Below are 24,351 nucleotides of genomic sequence, written 5' to 3' on the forward strand. Positions count from 1 at the left end.
AAAACTGTAAAACATTTGCTGACCTTTTAACATTTTAAAATTTGAATGAGAAAGTTAACTAGTTTAGAGAATTAAGATCATTATTTCGTGATCAGTTTTTAAACATGGTAGTCTGCTGCTAAGTTATTTAAATTCTGTTTTCTGTTACAGAAACTGGTAGCGACTTTTCACTCTTTGAAGCTCTACGTGATAACATCTATTCTGAGGTGGCAACTTTAATTTCTCAGAATGAATCACGACCCCATTTTCTCATTGAACTATTCCATGAGCTCCAGTTGCTTAACACTGATTACCTTCGGCAGCGGGCTCTTTATGCTTTACAGGTACTGGGCATTTAAATAATGAATCATACACCAGGAATGTGATACTTCATCCTCTTTTAAAAACATTGTTTTGCATTCCAGGACATAGTAACAAGACATCTTTCAGAGAAGAGCTGTAAAGAAGGGGAGCACACTTTGTCACGGAATTCTGCTGTATGGATGACATGTAATTCTGAATTGACTCCTAGTGAAAGCCTAGCTACAAGTGACGATGAGGTGAATATTTTTTTGAGATATTGAACCAAGGTTTGACAAAGCTGAACATCATCCTTGATATCTAGAAATTCTGTGTTGCATTAAAGAACTCAAAATCTCAATGTGTCAATGTAATTTTACTCTAGGTGCTAATATTTTATTTTTCCAAGAATTTCATGTTGTTTTGATTGATGACACATGTAAGAGTCAATCTTCAGTGTGAAGTGTCTTTATATTGAAATCAGAACTTTGTCACTGCACCTGGATCCTGATGTGTGGGTCCCTCATAGCTGGTAACAACCAAAATGTATACTTGCCGATTCCACTATTGAGGAAGGTTAACATATATGGCTATTTACATCAGGTTCATGACAAACTTACTGCAGGAAACTTTACCCAAAGAGTGGTGAAAATGTGGAACCCACTGTCATTCATGGGGCATCTTTCATGGGGTGTGGGCATCATTGGCAAGACTAGCATTTGTTGCCAATCTCCAATTGCCTTCACACTGAGTGGCTTGCCTTGCCATTTCATAGAGCAGTTTAGAGTCAACCACATTGCTGTGGGTCTAGCGTTTAGTAGGCCAAACCTGGTAAGGATGGCAGATTTCCTTCCTTAAAGAACATTAGTGAACCAGATGGGATTTTATGACAATCGATGTAGTTTCATGGTCACCATCACTGAGACTAGCTTTATATTCCAGATTAATTAATTGAATTTAATTTCCACCAGCTGCCATGATGGATTTGAACCCTTGTCGTCAAGACATGAGCCTGGGCCTCTGGATTGCTAATATAAAATAAAAACAGAAAATTTTGGAAAAACTCAGCAGGTCATGCAGCATCTGTGGAGAGAGAAACAGAGTTGAAGTTTCGAGTCCATTTAACTCTTCTTCAGAGCTGGATTACTAATCCAGTGACATCTCTTTCAAGTTGTTGAAACAAATAGTATAAATGCATGAAGGGGAAGCTGGGCAAGCATATGAAGGAGAGAGGAATAGAGAGTTACAATGGTAGATTCAGATGAGGAAAGATGGAAAGAGGCTCAAGTGGAGCATGTTTGGGCTGAATGGCCTGTTTCTGTGCTATATATCCTACATAAATTAGTAAAGCATTGCAGAAGTTCTGCCTCCTTGGCAAAATTATTTTTGGATTGTGGCTAGCTACAGAAGAATTGAATGTTAGGAGTTGGTAAAAATGCAGTACAAAAACTGAGATAAACAAAGTCAGATACAAGAATTTTGGCTCGACCATTGTGGTTTGTTATTTGGTCTCTGGTATCATCTTCAGCTGGCTACTTTCCAGGATTGGTGTTCAGCACCTGTTTCTTAGGAGAAAAAAGGGAAAAGATTGAGAAGAAACTGAGATTTGTAAAACATCTCATTGGATAAAACATGTAAGCAAGGGGTGAGAAAAGAAAAAGTGAAATTAATTAAAAGAAAAATACAACTACTTACAGTATACAGCACCTTCAATTGAGTAAAACATTCCAAGAACACCTCCTGCATGGAAGTATTATTAAGCAAAATGTGACACACAATTTGATAAGCTACAAGAAGAGAGATTCAAACAGAGATAAGTTCTAAAGAGTGCCTTCCAAAATGAAAGCAAGTTAGAGAAGTGGAAAGCACAGAGCTTAGTGCCTAGGCAGCTCATTGCACAGCTGCCAATAGTGGAGCTATATTGGTGGAATGTGCAAGAGCCTAAAATTGAAGGAATACCGGAATCTCAAAGGATTGTAGGGATGGAGGAGGCTAAGTAGACAGGAAGGGGCAAGGCCACAGAGGGATTTGGAAACAAGAATGAGGACTTTTAAGACAAGGTATTGTCTGATCACAGGGATGCACAAATGGGATTTTGAGAGAGTCAGAGCATGCACAGCAGAGTTTTCGATGATAGTTTTCTGGAGCGTGAGAGGCCAGTCAGGAGGACTTGTTACAATCAAGCATAGAGGTAACTTAAAAGGCTGAGATTTTCAGATGCAGATAAGTGAAGGCAGGGTTGGCGATGGGTGATGTTGCAGAGTTCAAAGTAGGCAGTTTTAATGATCTGTAGGCATGTGGTAGAAAACTGCAAGGTTGCGAATGGTCTGGTTCTGCCTTAGATAATGTCCAAGGTGGGTAATGGAGTTTGCAGCTGGGGAACAGAGTTTGCCCAATATTTAGTTGCTTATCCAGTACTGGATGTCGAACAAGCAGCGTGACAAATCAGTGACATTTAAGAGGTCAGGGGAGGTGTTGATGAGTTCGAGCTGGGTGTTATCATTGACCATCTGACGTATTTTCTGATAATTTCGTTTAGGGGGTAGCATGTACGTGAGAATTAGGAGGGGGCCCAAAGCTAATAGTGTGGGAGCAAAAAGAGAAGCTATTGCAGATTATTTGTCTATGACTGGACAAGCAAGAATGGAGCCCCGTGAGGGAGTCCCACGCACCTGGAAAATAAAGGCATTGGAATAGGATTTTGTGTCAACCATGTCAAAGGCAACATACATGTTAAGAAGGATGAGGAGGGAGAGTTTACCATTGACGTGGGCACAAGGATGTCATTTGTGACTTTGGGTCGGGCCATTTCAGTGCTGTGACTGGGCGGATGACTGATTGGAGAGATCCAAAAGTGGAGTTGCATAAAACATGGGCACAGATTTGGGATGCGGCAACAAGCTCAAGCATTTTGAAGAACAAATGGAGATTGAGAGAGTACAATTAAAAGAAAGGAAAAAATATGAAAAATTTAACAAGTGAAAAATAAAGAAAAGAAATTAAGGAACCATCAGCATTAAAGGAATAGGGAAAGAGATGAAAACATGAGTGAATAGAAGAAAATGTGGAGAGCAAAAGTAAGGTTATGGTGGCAAATAAACGTTCATGGATAAGGGGCAAGAGTGTGTGAAGTGCTAGTGGAGAGTGCATAACTGAGAAGTCAAGAATGAAGAAAGAAGATGTTGAACTGCAGAAAAGCGTTGCTTTTTAATGACAGTTGGGTTTCATACTTGCTGAAAATTTGACAACAGGTTAAGCACTCCATAGCTTGAACAGTAGAGAGAGACTTTTGGGAGGAAGGGAGAAGAGAGCCCATTGAAGGGGGAATGGAAATTCTAAGAAAAATAGACCGACTCTTGGACCTGGTTAAGTGACGGCAAAGGGACATTTTGGGAGGGGGAAGGAGAGAGGATACTATAAACTTGCATTCATATAATGCCCCCCGTGACCCAAGTATGTCCCAGAGTGCTTTACAGCCAATGAATTGCTTTTGAGGTCAATTTGTTATGTAGGCAAACATTATAGCCAATTTGTGTATAGGAAGGTATCTCTCAAATAATGAAATGAATGAATAGATAATGTCTACTGCATTCGTTGCACCCAATGCGGTTTTCTCTATATTGGAGAGACCAAACGCAGACTGGGTGACCGCTTTGCAGAACACCTTCGGTCTGTCCGCAAGCATTACCCAGACCTCCCTGTTGCTTGCCATTTCAACACTCCACCCTGCTCTCATGCCCACGTGTCTGTCCTTGGCTTGCTGCATTGTTCCAGTGAAGCTCAATGCAAACTGGAGGAACAGCACCCCATCTTCCGACTAGGCACTTTACAGCTTTCCGGACTGAATATTGAGTTCAACAATTTTAGATCATGAACTTTCTCCTCCATCCCCACCCCCTTTCCGATTTTCCCCCTCCTTTTTGTTTTTTCCAATAATTTATATAGATTTTTCTTTTCCCACCTACTTCCATTATTTTTAAATGTATTTCCATCCATTGTTTTATCTCTACCTTTTAGCCTATTTCGATCCCTTCCCCCCCCCACCCCACCCCCACTAGGGCTATCTGTACCTTGCTCGTTCTGCTTTCTACCCTTAATTAGCACATTCCTTTAGATAATATCACCACCTTCAAGACCTCTTTGTCCTTTCGTCTGTGATATCTTTTGGTTATCTCCACCTATTGCTGGCCCTCTATCCAGCTCTCCTTGTCCCCCCCACCCTTAAACCAGCTTATATTTCACCTCTCTTCTATTTTTACTTAGTTCTGTTGAAGGGTCATTCGGACTCGAAACGTTAACTGTGCTCCTATCCGCAGATGCTGCCAGACCTGCTGAGTTTTTCCAGGTATTTTTGTTTTTGTTTTGGAATAGTTAACGTGTTTTGGTGGTATCATTTGAGGGATAAATGTTGCCCAGCACATTGAAGAGCAGAGTAATTCTTTCAAATAATACAGATGTTAGTTGTTGCATTACACATGCAGCTGAGTAGTATTTCATTATGTCCCCTTTAATACGTTATAGGAAGTCTGTGGAAAAACCACTGACCACCAAACTCGGATAGATCTTCAACAACATGAAGATGCAGAATATGTAGAATCCTTGGAAAATGCCAGCATGTTGTCTACTTCCTCCAATTTAGAACCCTTTGCTAATGATGATCTAGGTAAGCTTTGCAGATAAGTCTTAAATTTTAAACTGGACAATAAACTTTTAACGAATGTAATGGATCGGATTTATATTTCCTGTGTTTAATTAGTTACCTCACTGAATGCCACACTGGATTGTTTTGTAATATACTAATTTTAAAAAATTGATTTTGAATGTGAAGTTACATTTTAATATAAATACTGAATTTGTTGGTAGACTGCAGTTTCCTAATACAGGTGTGTAATCCGGTCTTCTGCATTTTTAGTCTGTATCATAAACACCTTTACAAGCTGTTGACATGACTTCAACATGCACACCTCTAAAATTTAAGATTTGAAGTATCCCTTTATAACTTGGTCTACCAATCAGTGTTTTAAATGTATGCAGAAGTAGAAAATGTCCATCTGCCTTTTTTCTCTTGCTTGTGCTTTTTATGAATACAGGTAATACTGTCATTCACTTAGACAAAGCCCTGTCTAGGATGAGGGAGTATGAGCGCATGAAATTTGAAGTTGAAAATAACCAGATTGTCAATGTCTGTACCAGTGCCGTCGAATGTGCTGAAGGTAATTTGGAAAGAAATGTTCAACATCAAATGACATGAAATTATGCAGAAACCTGCATTTGGTACATAAATAATTTGGCAGCTGGTAACTTTTCTTGCAATTTACCTGGATTTTAACAGATTTGTGAAGGACAATCTACGATGGAAGTAGCTTGTGTGCAATTGTTAAGTAATATATGAACATAGGAAATAGGAGCTAGAGAAGGCCATTTGGCCCCTCAAACCTGCTCTGTCAGTCATCTAGCTCATAGCTGATCATCTACCTCAGCGCCGTTTTCCCGCACTATCCCCATATCCCTTGATATCTTTAATATGTAAAAATCTATTCATCTCCATCATGAACACATTCAGTAACTGAGCCTCCACAGTCTCCTCGGGTAGAGAATTCCAAAGATTCATCACCCTCTGAGTGAGGAAATTCCTCCTCCTAATGTCCTAAATGGCCCACCTCTTATTCTGAGACCTTGCCTCCTGGTTCTTCTAGATCCCCTCCCCCACCAAGCCTGGGGAATATAAGGCAACGGTCTTGAATTTTGATGTTACAACGTACTTTGATTTTTAGCTTGAACTGTGTTGTTTGTTAAAATTAATGATGTTGCTTGCCTGGTATTTTCTTTCTTTGAAATACTTCAGTTCTTTTCCATTGTCTTTGTCAGAAATAAGGGACAAAACAAAGCTGTCAAGTTCAGTGATGGCTGAAGACTTTAAAAATTATTTTAAGAGATGTGGGCTTTATTGGCTCAGCCAGCATTTCTTGCCAATCCCTAGTTGCTCTTGATGTATCAGAACAGTTGTTTCCCTCATTTATTTCATTTCTACCCTCAAATAAATAGACAATCATCTGTACAAGAGGAGAGCAAGATTCAATGTCTGTTAAGGACTTACGATCACCTTAAATTGGTGTCCTCTGGTTCTCAGTCCTTCTACTAACAGGAACAGTTTCTTCCTATCTTCTCTGTTAGACCCCTCATGATTTTGAACACCTGTTCAAAAATCTCCTCTTATTCTTTTCCAAGGAGAACAGTCTCACTTTCTCCAATCCATCCGTATAATTGAAGTTCCTCAACTGTCGAATTTTATTCTTGTGAATGTTTTCTGCTGCATCTTTTAACACCTTAATTTCCTTCCTAAAGTTGGTGCACAGAACTGGATGCAATATTCCAATTGAGACCGAACCAGTGTTTTATACCAGTTTATCGTAACTTCCTGGTTTTTGGATTCTCTGCCCCTGTTTATAAAGCTGTGGATCCTGTAAGCTTTATTAACAGCATTCTCAACCAGCTGTTCCACCTTCAGAGATTTGTGTACATATGCCCCCTCTCTGCTCCTGTGGCCCTGAAGAAGTTTACCCTTTATTTTATATTGCTTCCCTTCGTTCTTCCAACCAAAATGAATCACTCATACTGCATTGAACTTCATTTGCTACTTATCCACCTATTCTGGCAGCCTACCTATGCCCCCTTGAAGTTGATCACTATCCTCCTCACAGTTTATAATATTGCCAAGTTTTGTCATTGCCATTTATTAAACATTTTTTGAGGATGTAACTAGGAGAGTAGGTGAAGATGAACCAGTAGATGTAGTATACCTGGATTTCCAAAAGGCATTTGATAAGGCGCCACACAAAAGGTTAATGCATGAGTTAAGGGCACATGGGCCAGGATTTCTTGGTTGGTGGGCGGGGGCGGGGCCCGCTCACCGACGGGTAAAATGACGCGGGATGATGTCGGGCGGAACTCCCTACGTCACCCCGCCTCATTTCAATTTTCAGGTTGGCGGGGGCTCAGCCGAATCAGCTGTGCACCCGCCGACCTGTCAGTGGCCAATTGAGGCCATTGACAAAGTAGTTAAAGTAATTAATGGACTTGCTCATCCAACCTTAAGGTTGGCGGGCAGGCCGGGAGCCCTGGCAGGCTTCAGAGAAAGCATGAAACCTCATCCACGGGCGGGATGAGGTTTCGTGTAGGTTTTAAAATTTTTAATAAAAGTGTCAATGAAAGTGATGGACATATCCCAACTCATGTGACAGTGTCACATGAGGGGACATGTCAGGGAAATTTATTTCTTTTTTAAAAATTTTTTCAGACAGGAGCCGATCTCCCTGAGGCAGCACTTAGCCTCAGGGAGATGAGTGCGCTCTTTCACTCGGCTCAGGGAATCATTCCACCCCCCCCCCCCCCCCCCCCTGCACACAGGGACATGGGGCGCATAACATTTCCTTGTGGACGTCACGCTGGGTGGGGCTTAATTAGCCCGCCCACGTAAAATGGCAGCATGCCCCCGATTGGAGGCACCGATCGGAGGCGCGCCTGCACTCACCCGCTTCCAAAACCCCCCCCCCAACCCCAATGGGGGGAAAACTCTGCCCATGGAGTTGGAGGTAATATATTGGCATGAATAGAGGGCATATAAATACTGTGGTTACAAGAGCAGGTCAGAGGCTAGGAATCCTGTGGCAAGTAACTCACCTCCTTGACACCCAATGCCTGTCCACCATCTACAAGACACAAGTCAGGACTATGATGGAATACTCTCCAGTTGCCCGAATGAGTACAGCTCCAACAATACTCAAAGCTTGACACTATCCAGGACAATGCAGCCCGCTTGATTGGCACCACAGTCACAAACATTCACTCCATCCACCACCGATACACAGTGGCAGCAGTGTGTACCATCTACAAGATGCACTGCAGGTACTCACCTAGGCTCCTTAGACAGAACCTTTCAAACCCACGACCACTATCATCTAGAAGGACAAGGCCAACAGATAGATGGGAACACCACCACCTGGAAGTTCCCCTCCAAGCCACTTACCATCCTGACTTGGAAATATATTGTCTTTCCTTCACTGTCACGAGGTCAAAGTCCTGGAACTCCCTCCCTAACAGCACTGTGGGTGTACCTGCATCACATGAACTCCAGCGATTCAAGAAGGCAGCTGACCACTGCCTTCTCAAGGGCAATTAAGGATGGCAATAAATGCTGGGCTAGCCAGCGATGCCCATGTCCCATTAATGAATAAAAAGCATGTTTACATGCAGGAAGCAGAGAGTAGGGATAATTGAAGCATTTTCAAGTTGGCAGGCAGTGACGAGTGAAGTGCTACAAGGATCATGCCGGGTCCTCGGCTGTTGACAATTTATATTAATTAAAGAGACATAGAAAATAGGAGTAGGTCATTCGGCCCTTCAAGTCTGCTCTGCCGTTCAATATGACCATGGCTGATCCTCTATCCCAACGCCATACACCCGCTCTCTCCCCATACTCCTTGACGCCTTTCGAGTCTAGAAATCTATTTCCTCCTTAAATATATTCAATGACTTGGCCTCCACATCCTTCTGTGGCAGAGTATTCTACAGATTCACCACCCTCTGAGTGAAGAAATTTCTCCTCATCTCAGTCCTAAATGACCTACCCCGTACTCTGAGATTATAACCTTTTGTCACATCATTTGTATATCCAGTCTGTCCAGCCCTGTCAGAATTTTATACGTTTCAATAAGATTCCCTCTCATTCTTCTAAACCCCATTGAATACAGGCCTAGTCAACCCAATCCTGCCATCCCAGGAATGAGTCTGGTGAACCTTCATTGCATTCCCTCTATGGCAAGTATACCTTTTCTTGGGTAAGAAGACCAAAACTGCACACAGTACTCCAAGAGTGGTCTCACCAGGGCCCTGTACAGCTGCAGTAAGATATCCTTGCTCATGTACTCAAATCCTCTTGCATTGAAGACCAATGTGTCATTTACCTTCTAACTGCTTGCTGCACCTGCATGCTTGCTTCCAGTGACTGGTGTACAAAGACACCCAGGTCCCTACTGCATTTGCCATGTATTTGCTACTCCCAACTTGTCTAAATCTCCTTGAAGCCTCTTACATTATTCTTGGTCTTGGATGTTATCAGACTTTACTGACAGTACAAAGCTAGCTGGGAATGCAAGGTGAAAGGAGATTACAGAGGCTGCAAAGAGATGTAGACAGTTAAGTGAGTGGGCAACAAGGTGACAGATGGAGTATAATGTGGGCAAGTATGAGGTTATTCACTTTGGAGTAAGTCTTTTGAAACCTCAATGCTGATGTTCAGAGAGACTTTGGTGCACTCATGCAAGGAAAACAGAAAGTCACCATGCAGGTATAGCAAGCAATTAGGAAGGCAAAAGGTATGATGGCCTTTATTGCAAGGAGCCTGGAGTACAAGAATAAAGAAGCCCTTGGTGAGACCACACTTGGTGTATTTGCTAGTACTGAGACCACAAGATCTTGTGGAACTGCTTAAAAGTACTATTTACTGTGTGAAGTCATTCTGGTGTTGAAGTGTAATTGGGTTTTTTTCTGCTTTATTCTTATACTAAACGTTTACTCTACCATAAAATCATCACAAGTGGTCGGAGCATCATTTCCTGAGTTCAGAACCTCTCCTCATACTATACAAATTGCAAAAACCATTTTGGCAGCTGTTTCAAGTTTCCCTCCAGGATTTGGCCAGTTCGGCATTTACCATCAGCTGTGCCATAACGGCATGAGTCAATGAAAGTGGCAGGACAGGTTGAGAGCGCAGTTAATAAAGCATACAGTATCCTATGCTTTATTGATAGGGACATCAATTACAAGAATAAGGAGGTTATGTTAAACTTGTATAAGCCACTGTTTCGGCCTCAAATGGAGTATTGCGCCCAGTTCTAAGTGCCGCACGTTAGGAGGGATGTGAATGCATTGGCCACTGTGCAGAAAATATTCATGAGAATGGTTCCAGGGATGAGTAACTTCAGTAATGAAGATAGATTGGAGAAATTAGGAAAAGAAGGCTGAGAGGAGATTTGATAGAGGTATTCAAAATCAGGAGGGGCCTGGACAGAGTAGTTCGGGAGAAACTTGGCACTCGTGAAAGGATCAAGAATGAGGGCACCGATTTAAGGTAATTGGCAAGGGAAACAAAAGTGATATGAGAATAAACTTTTTTACACAGCGAGTGGTTAAAGTTTAGAATGCACTGCCTGAGTGTAGCGGAGGCAGGTTCGATCGAAACATTCAAAAGAATATTAGACTGTAACCTGAAAAGGAAGAATATGCAGGGTTACAGGGAGAAGGCGGAAGAATGGCACTAATGAATTGCTCATTCGGAGAGCTGGTGCAGATACAATGGACCAAATGGTCTCTTTCTACACTCTAACAATTCTGTGAAATCTGTTCATTTAAATCACTGCTGTATTTTTTTTTTCAAGTAACAAATGGCAGCAATTTATATCTATGTACTTTTTCTTCCACGATAAATTCAGATGGGTATACCACTGGGAACAGCTGTATGATAGATCACATTACTGATGCTTCTGATGTTACTTGTCCTCGCATAGACACGCAACAACTGGACAAGCAAATAAAGGCTATAATGACAGAAGTAATCCCATTTCTGAAGGTGAGCTGCAAGTGAAACACAAGATTTAATGAAGTATCCACTTTTAGAGTTTTATCCTCAATTTTTAACAGTTTGAAAACCTTAAATCATTTTTATTACAATTCCCAATGTCGGGGAAATGTAAATATGAGGTTTGGTCAGCTGTGAGAAGGCATGCATTTTATTTTAGTACTTAGTTGTGCTGATAACACTTTTAATCAGCCTTCACAATTAAGTGAATGGGATGCAATCCAAACAAGATAAATTATTGTAATTCTGTCCCTTTAGAGTTTAATGCACAGAAGAAATTGGTCCTTCCCTGGCTGCATATGGTTTTATCTGGTAATGCATCTCCACTGTTGCCAGCAACAGTTTTGCTCTGTTACAATTATATGAAATGAAAGTTCTTTGTCACTTGTTAATGTTATTTACTGTTTATAAAATCAGTTTACAACTAAGTTTTTGAAATTTTCCAATTTCTGCATTTATTTTTAAGCTTGGAATGTTATTTTCAAGTTAAGCTAACTGAACCTTTTTAGTCAGTACATTGGCTTCTCTTTGATGCCAGTCCATTATGCACAAACAATACTTTTTTGATACATTATATTTCCCTCTGTATTCTGGCTACTGGTCTTAAATTCTGTACTGCTTACCTGACCTATTCGCCATCTTCTGCTTCCAGCTTATGATGTCGGTATTTAGACTAGGCGTATATACCCCTCGTCCTAATGCTCTTTGTATTAGTATAAGTGTTTTAAACTTAGCTTTCTTATTTACACCATTCTATTCTTAATTCAGTCTGCACTTGCTTTTTTTTCATGCTGAACATTCTTCTTGTGACATCCTCCACACACAGTTGGAGATAAGCTCACAACAGGTCATGTTATGGGAAATGACACAAAGGGACAACCTCCTTTTGAGGCATTTTGACTTTGATGCATGTTGGTGGTGAATAATGACCCAGCAAGTTGTATCCTGTTCCCACACAGTATGAAACATTTGTGTGTGCATTGGAATGCTGGCCCGTTTTTCCTACTGGGCAAAATTATTCAAAATTGAAGTTAGTGAGTGAATACAAAAATACTATTTTCTGGACAGCCATTTCTCTTGTATAATTGTTCTCTGATTTTCAGTATGTTTTAAATATCATAATTGTTTGAGCAATGAATTGAAGCACCATTCACAAGATAGATATGATGAGGAAGACCCATTTCACCACCTCCATCCGAACAATAATTTCTCCATCCTGACCTTTTGCTTCCACGTGAAATTAACTTTGCTTTTGCCTTCTTCAAAGAGATGACTTGACTATAGGGTGGGATAGATTTACTGGCGTGCACATTCGTGACATTGGGAGATGCTTGATGAGCCAGCCTGGTACTTTCCTGCCATTTTGCATATTCATATCACTCCTTTTGTGAAGAACTTCCCAACATTCAACCCAAATTTGTCTTTCGCTAGTTTGAACTTTTATTCTCTGCTGTCACATTTATATCTTGACATTATCGTCCATATTTACCTTTATGGTGTTTGATTATCGATCATTGAGGTCTTCATTTTAGTTGCCTGAAGGTTGAACTACCCAATTCTTGTTTTTTCTCTCAACTTTACCCCTCTGCTGCAGATGTGCACCATGGCTCAGCTGTTCAGTACCCAGTATTTCAGTGTCCTTGCTGTGACAAGCTGGATGTAATATTCATGATGCAGTTTAACGTTGAGTAGTGCATGTTTTTAGCCTGATATCTTCTGAGTTGCACTCTACTCATTTGGGTACATAATTCTATATTTACTTTGATTCTTGCTCTGCAGGGATTGGATATTTTTAGTGCTCTGTTGTCTACAAGATCTCCTTCAACTTTACTCTTAAATTGTTAAAACATAATACCTCAATTCAGTTGGTGCTTTATTCTTGCGATTGCACTCAGCATAGTATCTAATCGTGGTGCATAACAGAACACCTGATATTCATTGGCAGTTCATCCCAACAAATTAAAATTCTACATTTAAGTCCCAAAATTGACTGGACCTTGAAAGCAATAATTTGCAAAAATGGGACAATCGCTGATTCCTTTCTTTTACCCCATTTCCAAGTGGATGTGGCCAAGGGAAAAGGAGGAATGTCATTGAACAAAAGCTGTATAAACCTCCACATTATCGCCAACCATGTTCATCTTTTCAGAGTTATCTTCCATAACCACCTTGCATCAGTTTAGTTTGGAAAACATGCTCTGGTATCTTGCTTCACATTAGCCACCTGACAATTAATTGCTCAGAGACAAATGGGGCATTAATCTTTCTGAACCTCAATGTGTACCAATTGCAATATTTGTGTAAGACGGTGCTCATGGTTGCTATATGTTCAGTTTACTAGATCTAAGCATTGGATATTGATCAGCTTTGATTGACCTAAACTCCTGTTCCACACACCAGGCTTCCTTTAGGAACTGTTGTTCAGTTTCGTTTAGGACAGGAATTGTTAATTTTACGCGTTGTCTCATAAATCCAAGCTGGAAGGCCATTTCTTCTGTGTAGTTTTCTTGTAGGTTACACCAGATTTTTCTTTTATACCTGACAGTAATTGCAGCTTACAGCCCACACTCCAAGGAGGAACCAGTCTCTTCTGAAAAATTGCCTGATCAGTGCACCCTCCTTTACTATCCTGTATTAACAATATCTGCAAAGTTACTAACTGGCACAAACTACACATTACCCCAAGAATCATTATTTGGACTTAACTATTATGGATAAAGTAGCCTTTTGTTGATCTATTCTGGTGCCTGAAGTCAGTTGTCTTGCTCTCCAAGAGCGCCTCTCCTTTTAATCAGATACTCTAGGCCGCCAGTGGACTGACAAAGATGCTGAACAAAGGAAGAAAGAAAATTTGCTTTGTAGGGGCTTTCTTCATTCTTTGAAAAGGATGTGCTCTTGCACTTTCAACTCTGATATTCTAGAATGAATGTGGACTTCTAACATAGAGTTGTTCAAATAAAGTGATGCTCACATGGATAAATGTTTCAAACTGCACAAGAGTGGAAAATCAGGTGAGAAAATGTCACCTGGTATCAGATTTGGAGGAAATTTGACCTTTCATGTAATTTTCTTAGAAATTATCTCGTGTCATGTAAACTCCTGGAGTGGAATAAGAAGGAAGACAACCATGGAAGATTAATTACCTTTATTTCTCTCTGCCTTTAGGTCAGCAGTAACACTTTGTTCACCAGACAAAAAAATAAGCCTTGTGAAGTTCAAGTTTGAGAAAAGCCAATGTTTTTACACAGGTGTAGAATTTCATTTTTTTCTTGAGTTAGATAATCCTGACCTGTGCATGAAGCTTGAACTCAGGCCAGAGAATGAAAAAACAATATAAGTAAGCTAACCATATACCTAATTATAAAAAATGCAGTTTTTAGTTTTGTTCTACTGTTTGCTTCTTTTCAGGAACACATGGATGATGTGTGCTCCCCACAGTTACTGACTACTATTGGACGCATGGTCCTGGCCCTTACACAGCAGAATGATGAAAGCAAGGAATTTGTCAAATTCTTTCATGAACAACTTGGAGCCATACTTCAGGTTTGGTCTTTACAAGCCCATTACATTTTAGTTTGTTACAATATTTTTGAAATACACAAAACATATGGTCCAGATATTGAAATCGTCATCAGTGTTTATTTGTTTCTGGACATACTAGTGGATTAATTGGTATTGGGAGGGAAACAATCCACACTGTAAGCCAATGTTCCCTTTAAGCTGAATGGCTTTGTAGCCACCAAAAGCCCCTGCGCACATGTGGTAACTCAGAAGCCAACATATACGCGGTCATGCACAAGAATTTAAAGTGGCCACACACTTAAATCACCCATGCAATCCAAAAAGAAATAGGTTGCCGTAAGCCAAAGTGTGAGGAAAGGACCAGCAGAACATCTAAGAAAGATGAAGATAGTTACCCACATAAGAGTGCTGTGCGTGAATGCAAGCAGCATAAGAAATAAAACTTGATTTAGAAACAGAAATTCAGTATAAAAGGGCACGATGCAGTGACCATTACCGAGCCCTGGCTACAAGCTGAACATGATCATGTCTCTGACCGCTTTAGACACTCCTTCCAAGGAACAGTAATAAAGGCAATGAATTTCTAGAATGTGACAGTTTTTTAGGACAATATGTTTGCAAACCAACATAGCAACAAGCCAGACTGCATGTAATGCTGAGTAACAAACTAAAATCAGTTAATAATTTGATAGCATGGGAACATCTTGTAAATAAGATATAACGGCCCAGATTTTGGCAACCATGCTCGCTGCTGGTCTTGAGTAAAGGTGCGAATTCACATGATGGTAAGGGCCAGAATTTTCTTGCATGGAAGGAAGCTGCAGCATGGTCCTGCAATGGGCAATGGTGTCTAACTGGGAGAAAGGAACAGATCATGTGGTGCAGTGAATAGAAGCCGCATCTACAGAATTCACGAGAATGGTTCCAGGGATGAGGAACTTCAGTTGGAGTTTGTTGGAGAAGTTAGGGCTATTTTCCTTGGAGAAGGGAAGGCTAAGAAGAGATCTGATAGAGGTCTTCAAAATCATGAGGTGCCTGGACAGAGTAGATGGGGAGAAACTGTTCCCACTCATGAAAGGATAGACACAAAAGGGCACAGATTTAAAGTAATTAGTAAAAGAAGCAAAAGTGATATGAAGAAAAACCTTTTCATGCAGCAGGTGGTTAGGGCCAGGAATGCACTACCTGAGAGTGTGGTTGAGTTGGTTCAATTGAAGCATTCTAAAGGGAATTAGACTGTTATCTGAGAAGGAAGAATGTGCAGGATTACAAGAATAAGGCAGAGAAATGAATGCAGGTGAGTTGCTCAGTTGGAGAGCCATGCAGACACAATGGGCCAAATGGCGGCCTCCTGCACTGTAACGATTCTGAGAGAATCTGTCAAAAGTAAATTGCTGCAGTGCCTGTCACGGATTCATGTTTAAAGTTCATTGGAACAAAAAATTGTAATAAATTTAATCAATCATTTTAAAAGACATTTGGGAAGTTAGATAAACCCTATTTAAAGTCCTGTATGCATTTAAACATTGAAAAATTCTGATAAATCATTTTGGGGACTGTTTAGCTCAGTTGGTAAGTGCGTGCTTAACGACGCCAGCAGCACAGATTCAATCCCATACCCGCTGGAGTAGTTCTTGGGGCCTGCCTCCTCTTGCTCCATAATGATATGGCATCATGGAGCTGTGGTTAACAACCCTTGGACAATGAGAGAGAGAAAGAAATAAATCATATAAAACGTCTGATAATTAAATTTGAGGAGAGTTAAAATTGTCTGACAGGCATTTTGAAAATTGAAATCATCATTCTGGTACTGGTGTGCTCGTTAAATATTTGCCAACTGTCTCTGGAGGCTCTTTGTGCCTGCAAATAGCAGGCCTAAATGTTCTGATGAGAAAAACTGAGAAATTAGCCTAAATTTTTGCCAAATTAATTTCTTCCATTTGACTTTAAAACAGAAAGATTTGCACTTATGTCAGGCTTTTTATGACCATCAGATGTTTCAAAGTGCTTTACAGCCAATTAAGCACTTTTGCACTGTAATCACTATTGTAATGTAGAAATCCTGATGTCAACTAACTTGAGAGTGAGTGCTATCAAGGAGTGCAGATTAGCCCAACACAACCCCAGGATTGCCACAATGTGCGCACTCGCAAAGTTGTTGCCCCTTCCCTGGCGCAATGACAATGAATGCTGACAACTCTGCCATCATTAGCACAGCAAAATCTGAGCAATTACAAAAGGGTTAATTGAGAATCACAAACAATGATAGTTGTAATGTGAAATCATTACTGAGACTAGTTTTCAGTTCCATATTTTATGAATTGAATTTAAATTCCACCAGCTGCTGTGGTGGGATCTGAGTCCATGTCCCCAGAACATTGGCCTGGGCCTCTGGATTACTAACCCAATGACATTACCACTACGCCACCACCTGTACAGCTACAACATAGGCATCTACCTGACAATTTTCCACATTCAGATAGGTGCCTATGTTGTAGCTGTACTGGAGCAGCTTAGCTAAGGGCACGGCTTATTCTGCAGCATGTCTTCAGTACTACAGCCAGGATATTGTCAGGGCCCACAGCCTTTCCCGTCTGCAGTGCCTTTGACCGTTTCTAGATCTGGTTTCATGTGGAGTGAATCAAATTGTCTGAAGACTGTTAGTGATGGTGGTGTCCTCAGGACGAGGCTGAGCTAGATCATCCACTCGGCACTTCTGGATGAAGCTGGTTGCAAGTGCTTCAAAAGTGGATGCTGGAGATCTGAAATTTGAAAAAACAGAAAGCGCTGTAAATACTCAGCAGGCTTGGCGACATCTGTGGAGAGAGAAACAGAGTTAAAGTTTTATGTGTTGATTTTCCATCAGAGCTGCAAATGCTCCAGCCTTGTCATTTGTACTGACTTGCTGGGCTCCACCATCATTAAAGATAGGGATGTTTATGGAGCCGCTGCCTCCTGTTAGTTGTTTAATTTTCCACTTTCATTCATGACTGGATGTGGTAGGACTGCAGAGCTTTTTACCTGATCCGTTGAAAATGAGAAAGTGTGAAATCATGCAATTTAGATCTGAGAATGAAATATGAAGATTTTCTTGGAGACAAGAGCCTGGAGCTGTGGAAAAATGAAGGTATTTGGGTGTCCAGGTATATAGATTATTAAAAGCTAGTGCACAAGTACATAAAGTAATCAAAACGCTAATAGAATTGTTGGCCTTTATCTAAAGGGGATTGGAATTCATAAATAAGGATTAGATGCTCCAGTTGTACAGTGCCTTGGTCAGGCCCCCATCTGAAGGACTGTATTCAGTTTTTGGCACCGACCCTCGGGGATGATCTATTGGTCTTGCAAAGGCACGCAGTGCACATTCACTAGAGTTAAACTAAAGATTAAAGATTGAAATTATAAGGGAATGTTGGATAAACACAGCTTGTATTTCTTAAATTTCAAAGAACGAGGGATGATCAGATCCTATATCGTAGAAACGGGGAAACTCTTTGGTTCAGAAGAAGGCATAAAATGAAAGGAAGGTCACCTGGGAGTGAAATCGGGAAGCATTTTCCCACACATCAGGAAATCTGGAACTCAATCCCCAAAAATTTGTGGGCACAGTATAAATTGAAAATTTCAACACTGAGATTGATAAAGCTTTGTTCAGTTAAGGGTATCAAGGGATATGGGACAGAAGTGGTTAAATATAGTTGAGGTACAGATCAGCCATGATCAAATAAATAGATAACTCCTGTTCCCATGTTCTATGGTTGAAGCTTTGACTTTGTCCATGTAGGATTCTCTGGCGAAATTTGCTGGTAGAAAACTCAAGGAATGTGGGGAGGATTTGTTGGTGGAGATTTCGGAGATTCTGTTCAATGAGCTTGCATTCTTCAGACTTATGCAAGATTTGGATAACAGCAGTGTGGCAGCAAAGCAAAGATGCAAAAGATTGAAGGAAGTGGCATCTTTTAAACAGCGTTATGCAACTGAGGTGTGGTAATGTGCTCATATATTTACATATGTCATCTTTATTTGCAAGTATATATTTTGTTGAACATTTTGTGTATCTTTAACAAAAATTCTAAGTAAGAAATAGAAAATGTTTTACATTTGGAAGTAGATATTATAATAATTGGAATATAGAGAATGTTCAATCTGAGAATGAGCAATTTCTTTAGTGGATTATGTAGCCTAAAGGTAAGATTATTTTTAGGTAATATGAAACTGTTTTTACTTGCTGGAACTGCTGGATATCTGAAGGAAGAAGTAGGTGAATATTTTACAGATAACTAGCATGAAATGTTGTTCAATTGTTTTTGATGTGAAAGCTGTTTTATGAACTTGTTCCAAAAATCCTTTTTACAGGAGAAACAACATTTCAAAGAGAACGTTTCCTCTGCAGAAGAGCTTGAAGATGAAGACAAAGTAAGTCTGACTGTTGCAAAAGATAGTGGACGGTCACTACAGGTTGAGTAGCTTTTATCTGAAATCCTTGGGGCAGATGACATTTCAGATTTCAGATAATTTCGGTTCTTGGATACACATATAGACCTAGACTTACTTATGTTACAATGGCCGAAACCTAGACTACCTAAAGTACTAGTCTAAAGTAAATAAAATGGCTCGAAAAGTAAGATGTACCAGTGAATAATAAATACAGGGTGTGGTCGGCAAGGTTCGTGTCAGCTCGGGTCTCAGACTTCCCGCACTAGAGGTCATTGAGGTTCAAAAAAAGTGCAGTTTTTGGATGTGTTCGATTTTTATATTTTACAGATAAAGGATACTCAAGCTATACAGATTTCAGCCACATTGCAAATATTCTGGGGTTTTTTCAAAAGTGTTTTTCGATGTTCTATTGAAGTAATGACTTACAGTATAGTTGATGTTTCTAAAACAGTTTTAGATACTATCATACAAACATAGGAATTAGGAGCAGGAGTAGGCCACTCAGCCCTTCGAGCCTGCTCTGCCATTCAATCAGACCATGGCTGATCTGATTGCAACCTCAACCCCACGTTCATGCCTACCTCCGATAACCTTTCACCATCTTGTTAATCAAGAATCTATCTAGATCTGCCTTAAAAATATTCAAAGATTCTGCTTCCACCGCCTTTTAAGGAAGAGAATTCCGCAGACTCACGACCCCCTGAAAGAGAAAAATTTCTCCTCATCTCTGTCTTAAACAAGCGACGCCTTATTTTTAAGTAGTGACCTCTAGTTCTAGATCCTCCCACAAGAGGAAACATCCTCTCCACATCCACCCTGTCAAGCCCCCTCAGGATCTGACGGTTTCAACCAAGTTGCCTCTTACTCTTCTAAACTCCAGTGGATAGCAGCCTAACCTGTCAACCTTTCCTCATAAGACAACCCACCCATTCCTCGTATTAGTCTAGTAAACCTTCTCTGAACTGCTAATGCGTTTACACCCTTCCTTTAAATAAGGAGACCAATACTGTACACAATACTCCAGATGTGGTCGCACCAGTGACCTGTACAACTGAAGCATAACCTCCCTACTTTTGTAATCAATTCCCCTAGCAATAAATGATAACATTCTATTAGCTTTCCCAATTGCCTGCTGTACCTGCATACTGGCCATTTGTGATTCATGCGCTAGGACACCCACTTCCCTCTGCATATCAGAGCTCTGCATCTCTCACCATTTAGATAAGCATTTTTATTCTTCCTGCCAAAATGAATGATTTCACATTTGCCTAAATTATATGCCATTTGCCAGATCTTTGTCCAATCATTTAACCTGTCTATGTCCCTTTGTAGCCTCCTTATGTTCTCTTCACAATTTACTTTCCGACCTATCTTTGTGTCGTCAGCAAATTTAGCAACCATTCCTTTGGTCCCTTCATCCAAATCATTTATATAAACTGTAAAAAGTTGAGGCCCCAGCGCTGACCCCTGTGGCACACCACTCACCACATTTGCTAACCCGAAAAATACCCATTTATGCCAATTCTCGGCTTCCTGTTAGCTAGCCAATCTTCTGTCCATGTCAATATGTTATCCCCTATACCATATATTTTATTTTCTGCAATAACCTTTGATGTAGCATTTTATCAAATTTCTCCTCCAGCTGCCATGAACTATTACACAGAATTTTTTTTTTTGAAGCTTGGATTTCTCATAACTTTTTTGTTTAAATTCTTTCAGTAACTTAAACCACCAATTTCCAACCAGTAATTTTCTTGGTGGATTTTTGAGGGTTTTTCATGTTCAAGCTTGCAGACATAGTTCTTCTACTAATTTTTAACTTTGTAGGACAAAGATGAAAGTGAGACAGCTATTGCAGATGATCGCAAACCAAATGAATCTAATGAAGCTGAACTGGTAATGAAAAGTGGTTTGTCTGACAGAGAGGAAGACGATGTCGACAGTGAAGCATTGCCTGCAGAATGCGTCTCTATAAGTAAGAAATTTATCTGCAGAATCTTAACTGTTAAGTAGGTCAAATACACATTTTCCTTCATACGTTGAACCTTCTCATGTGAGTAAGATATTGTTGTCATCCTCCAGGGGAAATCACGGAGTGCTAGGACTTCTTATAGAAGAGATGTACCATGTATGTTCAGATGATCACCTCCTTTTCTCCCAGCTAACTAAAATTTGATATACCAGAGACCTGGAATCCAAAATTCCTGTACGTGGAAGTGCAGAAATCAAGAGTAGGTCACAGGGCGTAGAATTAGAGATGAGGCCCAGGTCTGCCAGGCTCCTGTCCCATCTAAAGTGCTTCCATAAACTCGATGGGTAAATATACTTCAACCCCATTCCCCTTGTGTCCTACACAAACTTTGGAAGATTTCTGCCCAGTGTATCATCCAATAAGCTGTTGTCAGACACCTGACAGAGGTTGCTGCTCATATTTTTCTATGTTCTGTGTTTTGGTCCATCTTTTTGAAATTACTTTTGTTTCTCATTCCAAATTACTAGAATCATACCAGGAGTTGGATGGGCCAATTCCAGCCCCCATCGAATGTCATCTTTCCTATTTATCAAATCACATGGCAGCTGCTTATGTCTTCTTTTGTTGTAATTTTAGAAGTGCGAGGAAGGTCTCTAAACTCAGGAGCATAGCCTCACAATGATGGTTCTGATTTCAGCAAGTTAATCAGTCAGGTTCCAATGTAGAACTGAAACAGTCCTCCCTCCTAGGCTAGATAATGAATTGAATGTTAGAAGAGAATATTGTGGAAGTATCATTTTTAGTAGATTATGAAAATTAAGAATTAACTTTAGACCCAATTCTTATGAAATTGATTAGATATGGGTGTCTTCAGCAGTGCCATCTTATCATTTAATGCAAAACACAAGCTTTTGAAATTATAGTATTGCATAAGTGTCTAATTTCACGATTCATGTTTTTTGAATTGAATTCTTGAATGTAAAATAAACGGTTAAAAACTTGGATTTAAGAAACTGGTAAACACCCCTAAGCTAATTGCAATTCAAAGGATGGATGGCCTGTGTTTATTTAACAAGTCATAGAGTTAAAATTGGGAAAGCAATGAACAATAGGTGAGCTCTTTCTGAGTCTTGGTGGAGATGAGATGTCTACAGTTGTATTCATAAGGGGTTTAAATTGTTCATGTGGGTCCCAGACCAAAAAGAGATTTGAAAGCAACTGATAAACAAGGGAACATCTTAATGTATCCATATACAATTCAGATCAAAGGATAGCTTTTGGGAATTGAAGTTGATTAACTGAAATCTCTATCTGGGACAACCCAGGTGTGCCACAATGCCATGGAGATGGATTGCAGGGAGGCAGGTTTTTGTTTTGAGTTTATCTTGTGTGTTTTCTCACAAAAAATAGTCATCTTGGAGTAGCTTTGAAACAGGCAGTGTTTAAACCTGGAGCTGGAATAGCTTAGAAACAGGAAGATAGAGAAAGCTGCCAAGAGCTGTCGACCTCTAAGCAAGAAGAGCTGGGATGTCCATATTTGTGAGGCGCTTAAAGAGATTTTGAGGGTCACCTGGCTGAATGCTAGTGGAAGGACCCCAAGGAATCTCATATCTCAGAGAATAGCAGGAACACTGGGGATAATCAAAGTGAACTTCTAAGAGTTCTGGCACACCTTGGTTTGATGCCAGGAGAAGTGAAGGAACCCTCAAGATACTGTAACGTATAGGAGAACTCTTGGGTGAAATTAAAAGCAGAATGGGAAGTGGTCTGTTGAGATTTTTGAGTTTAAATTCTGAGTTTTTACAAAATATATATAGTGTTAAGTTAATAGTACTTGCTTTGTTTAATTCTTGTACAATAAAAGTTTTTGTTTAAAATGTGAAATCCTGTGGCATAATTCTTTTCGTTATCTGGGAGTTCAAATTTCTTAAAGTTAATGGTCTCCCTCAAGATCATAACAGCTTTAGTCAAATAATGAAAATATTGACATTGCCTGAGAGCAATAAGTGAGCATGGGATTGAGCAAAGGAGTGCTTGGATGGTTGTTATATTAAATTTATATTTAGGTGTCTGCAAGAACTGAATATTAATTTAGAAATGGGTGAAGCTGTGTTTCAGGGATCATGAAATTTATTTCATAGCACAATAAATGCTTTGGCTAAAATGAACAATATGGAGGTGCAGCCTTTGGAACTATGGCCAGAAGCTTACCTATGCTGGGCAAGTGCAGAGCCGATCGCCGCCATTTTACGTGGGCAGGCCAATTAAGATCCGCCCAGCATGACGCATGACCAGTAGCACAGCACTATCTGTGCAGGCGGGGGGAGGAGGGAGAGTCGGGTCCTGCGTTCTTTTGTGAATGCACGTGAAAGAGCGCAGCAATCTCCCTAAGGCATGGAGCTGCCTCAGGGAGATTAAATTATAAAAAATTTTGTTAAAAATAAAATACAAAATTATTTAAACATGTCCCCTCATGTGACAGTGTCACATGAGCTAGGACATGTTTTTATATTTAGGAAAAATTTTTCGTTTAATTAATAAAAATTTTAGGAAACCTCATCCTGCTCGTGGACGAGGTTTCCTAAAACAAAACGCAAAGGCCGCTTGGGCTCTTCGCCTGCCTGCCAACCTCAATGTTGGAGGGGCAGTGTTGCAAACAACTTTAATTGTTTTTTTAATGGCCTTAATATGCCATTGACAGTTCAACGAGCACGCAGCCGCCTCCAACGTGCGCCCGCCAAACGAAATATCTAAATGACGAGTGATGATGTTGGGATGCACGCCTGACATCATAGCACGTCGGCATGTCGGGCCCGCCCCTGCACGCCAACGGTAATATTCTGGCCTATGAAAAGACATTTTGGGAGGTTTAAGTGGGAAGCAATGTTAAAATTAAATCTTGGACCATTGGACTGTGGAAAGAAAATACATAGTTGAACACAACTAGAAGTATCCAAAATCTAGCCAAGGAATCTTTAAAATCCGAATGCTGTTTGAGTTTGTGGTTAACTTATTACAATGTAAATTCAAAACATTGTTTCTCAATTTATAAGAGGAAAATAAATCTGATATTCTCTAATTTATTGTAACCATCAGGTCTGTCCAAGGCTGAAACTCAGGCCCTGACAAATTATGGCAGTGGGGAGGATGAGAATGAAGAAGATGAAATAGAAGATTTTGATGCTGGAACTATTGATGTGCAGACATCACTTCAGGCCAATAATGAAATTGCTGATGAAAATGATCCTGAACAGGTAATGTCTTCAATTCTAAATATATTGCCTTTCTTTTGTATTTTGGAGCTAACTTTAAAATGCTTTTTTCTTTTGAGCCTTTTGTAAATTACAAAAATTACTACTTGGATTTAGTGCTTTACATGTGGGAAAATGACTTTAGGGACTTCCCTATAATTGGTTGATATGAATTAGAATTGAAACTATTATTTTCTGCGATGGTTCACAATTGCTTTATCCTTTTGGTTTGGGATGTATTGGCTGAGCGATAG

At 40.1% G+C, this 24,351-nt stretch overlaps 1 protein-coding gene across 2 annotated transcripts in view; it reads left to right on the top strand.

The window, feature by feature from the left end:
• The window catches only part of pcm1 (pericentriolar material 1), a 163,552-nt gene that overhangs the window by 121,385 nt on the left and 17,816 nt on the right, over positions 1-24,351 (top strand). For both annotated transcript variants that reach the window (XM_078548487.1, XM_078548477.1), the window contains exons 27-36: positions 151-323; positions 405-539; positions 4,801-4,942; positions 5,370-5,492; positions 10,770-10,906; positions 14,324-14,458; positions 18,222-18,419; positions 18,794-18,853; positions 20,702-20,849; positions 23,943-24,100. In XM_078548487.1, the coding sequence (XP_078404613.1) occupies positions 151-323; positions 405-539; positions 4,801-4,942; positions 5,370-5,492; positions 10,770-10,906; positions 14,324-14,458; positions 18,222-18,419; positions 18,794-18,853; positions 20,702-20,849; positions 23,943-24,100 (1,409 nt within the window). The remainder of the gene's footprint in view (positions 1-150; positions 324-404; positions 540-4,800; positions 4,943-5,369; positions 5,493-10,769; positions 10,907-14,323; positions 14,459-18,221; positions 18,420-18,793; positions 18,854-20,701; positions 20,850-23,942; positions 24,101-24,351) is intronic.

The sequence above is a fragment of the Cetorhinus maximus genome, chromosome 1, assembly GCF_964194155.1.
Source record: "Cetorhinus maximus chromosome 1, sCetMax3.hap1.1, whole genome shotgun sequence".
Taxonomy (NCBI): domain Eukaryota; kingdom Metazoa; phylum Chordata; class Chondrichthyes; order Lamniformes; family Cetorhinidae; genus Cetorhinus; species Cetorhinus maximus.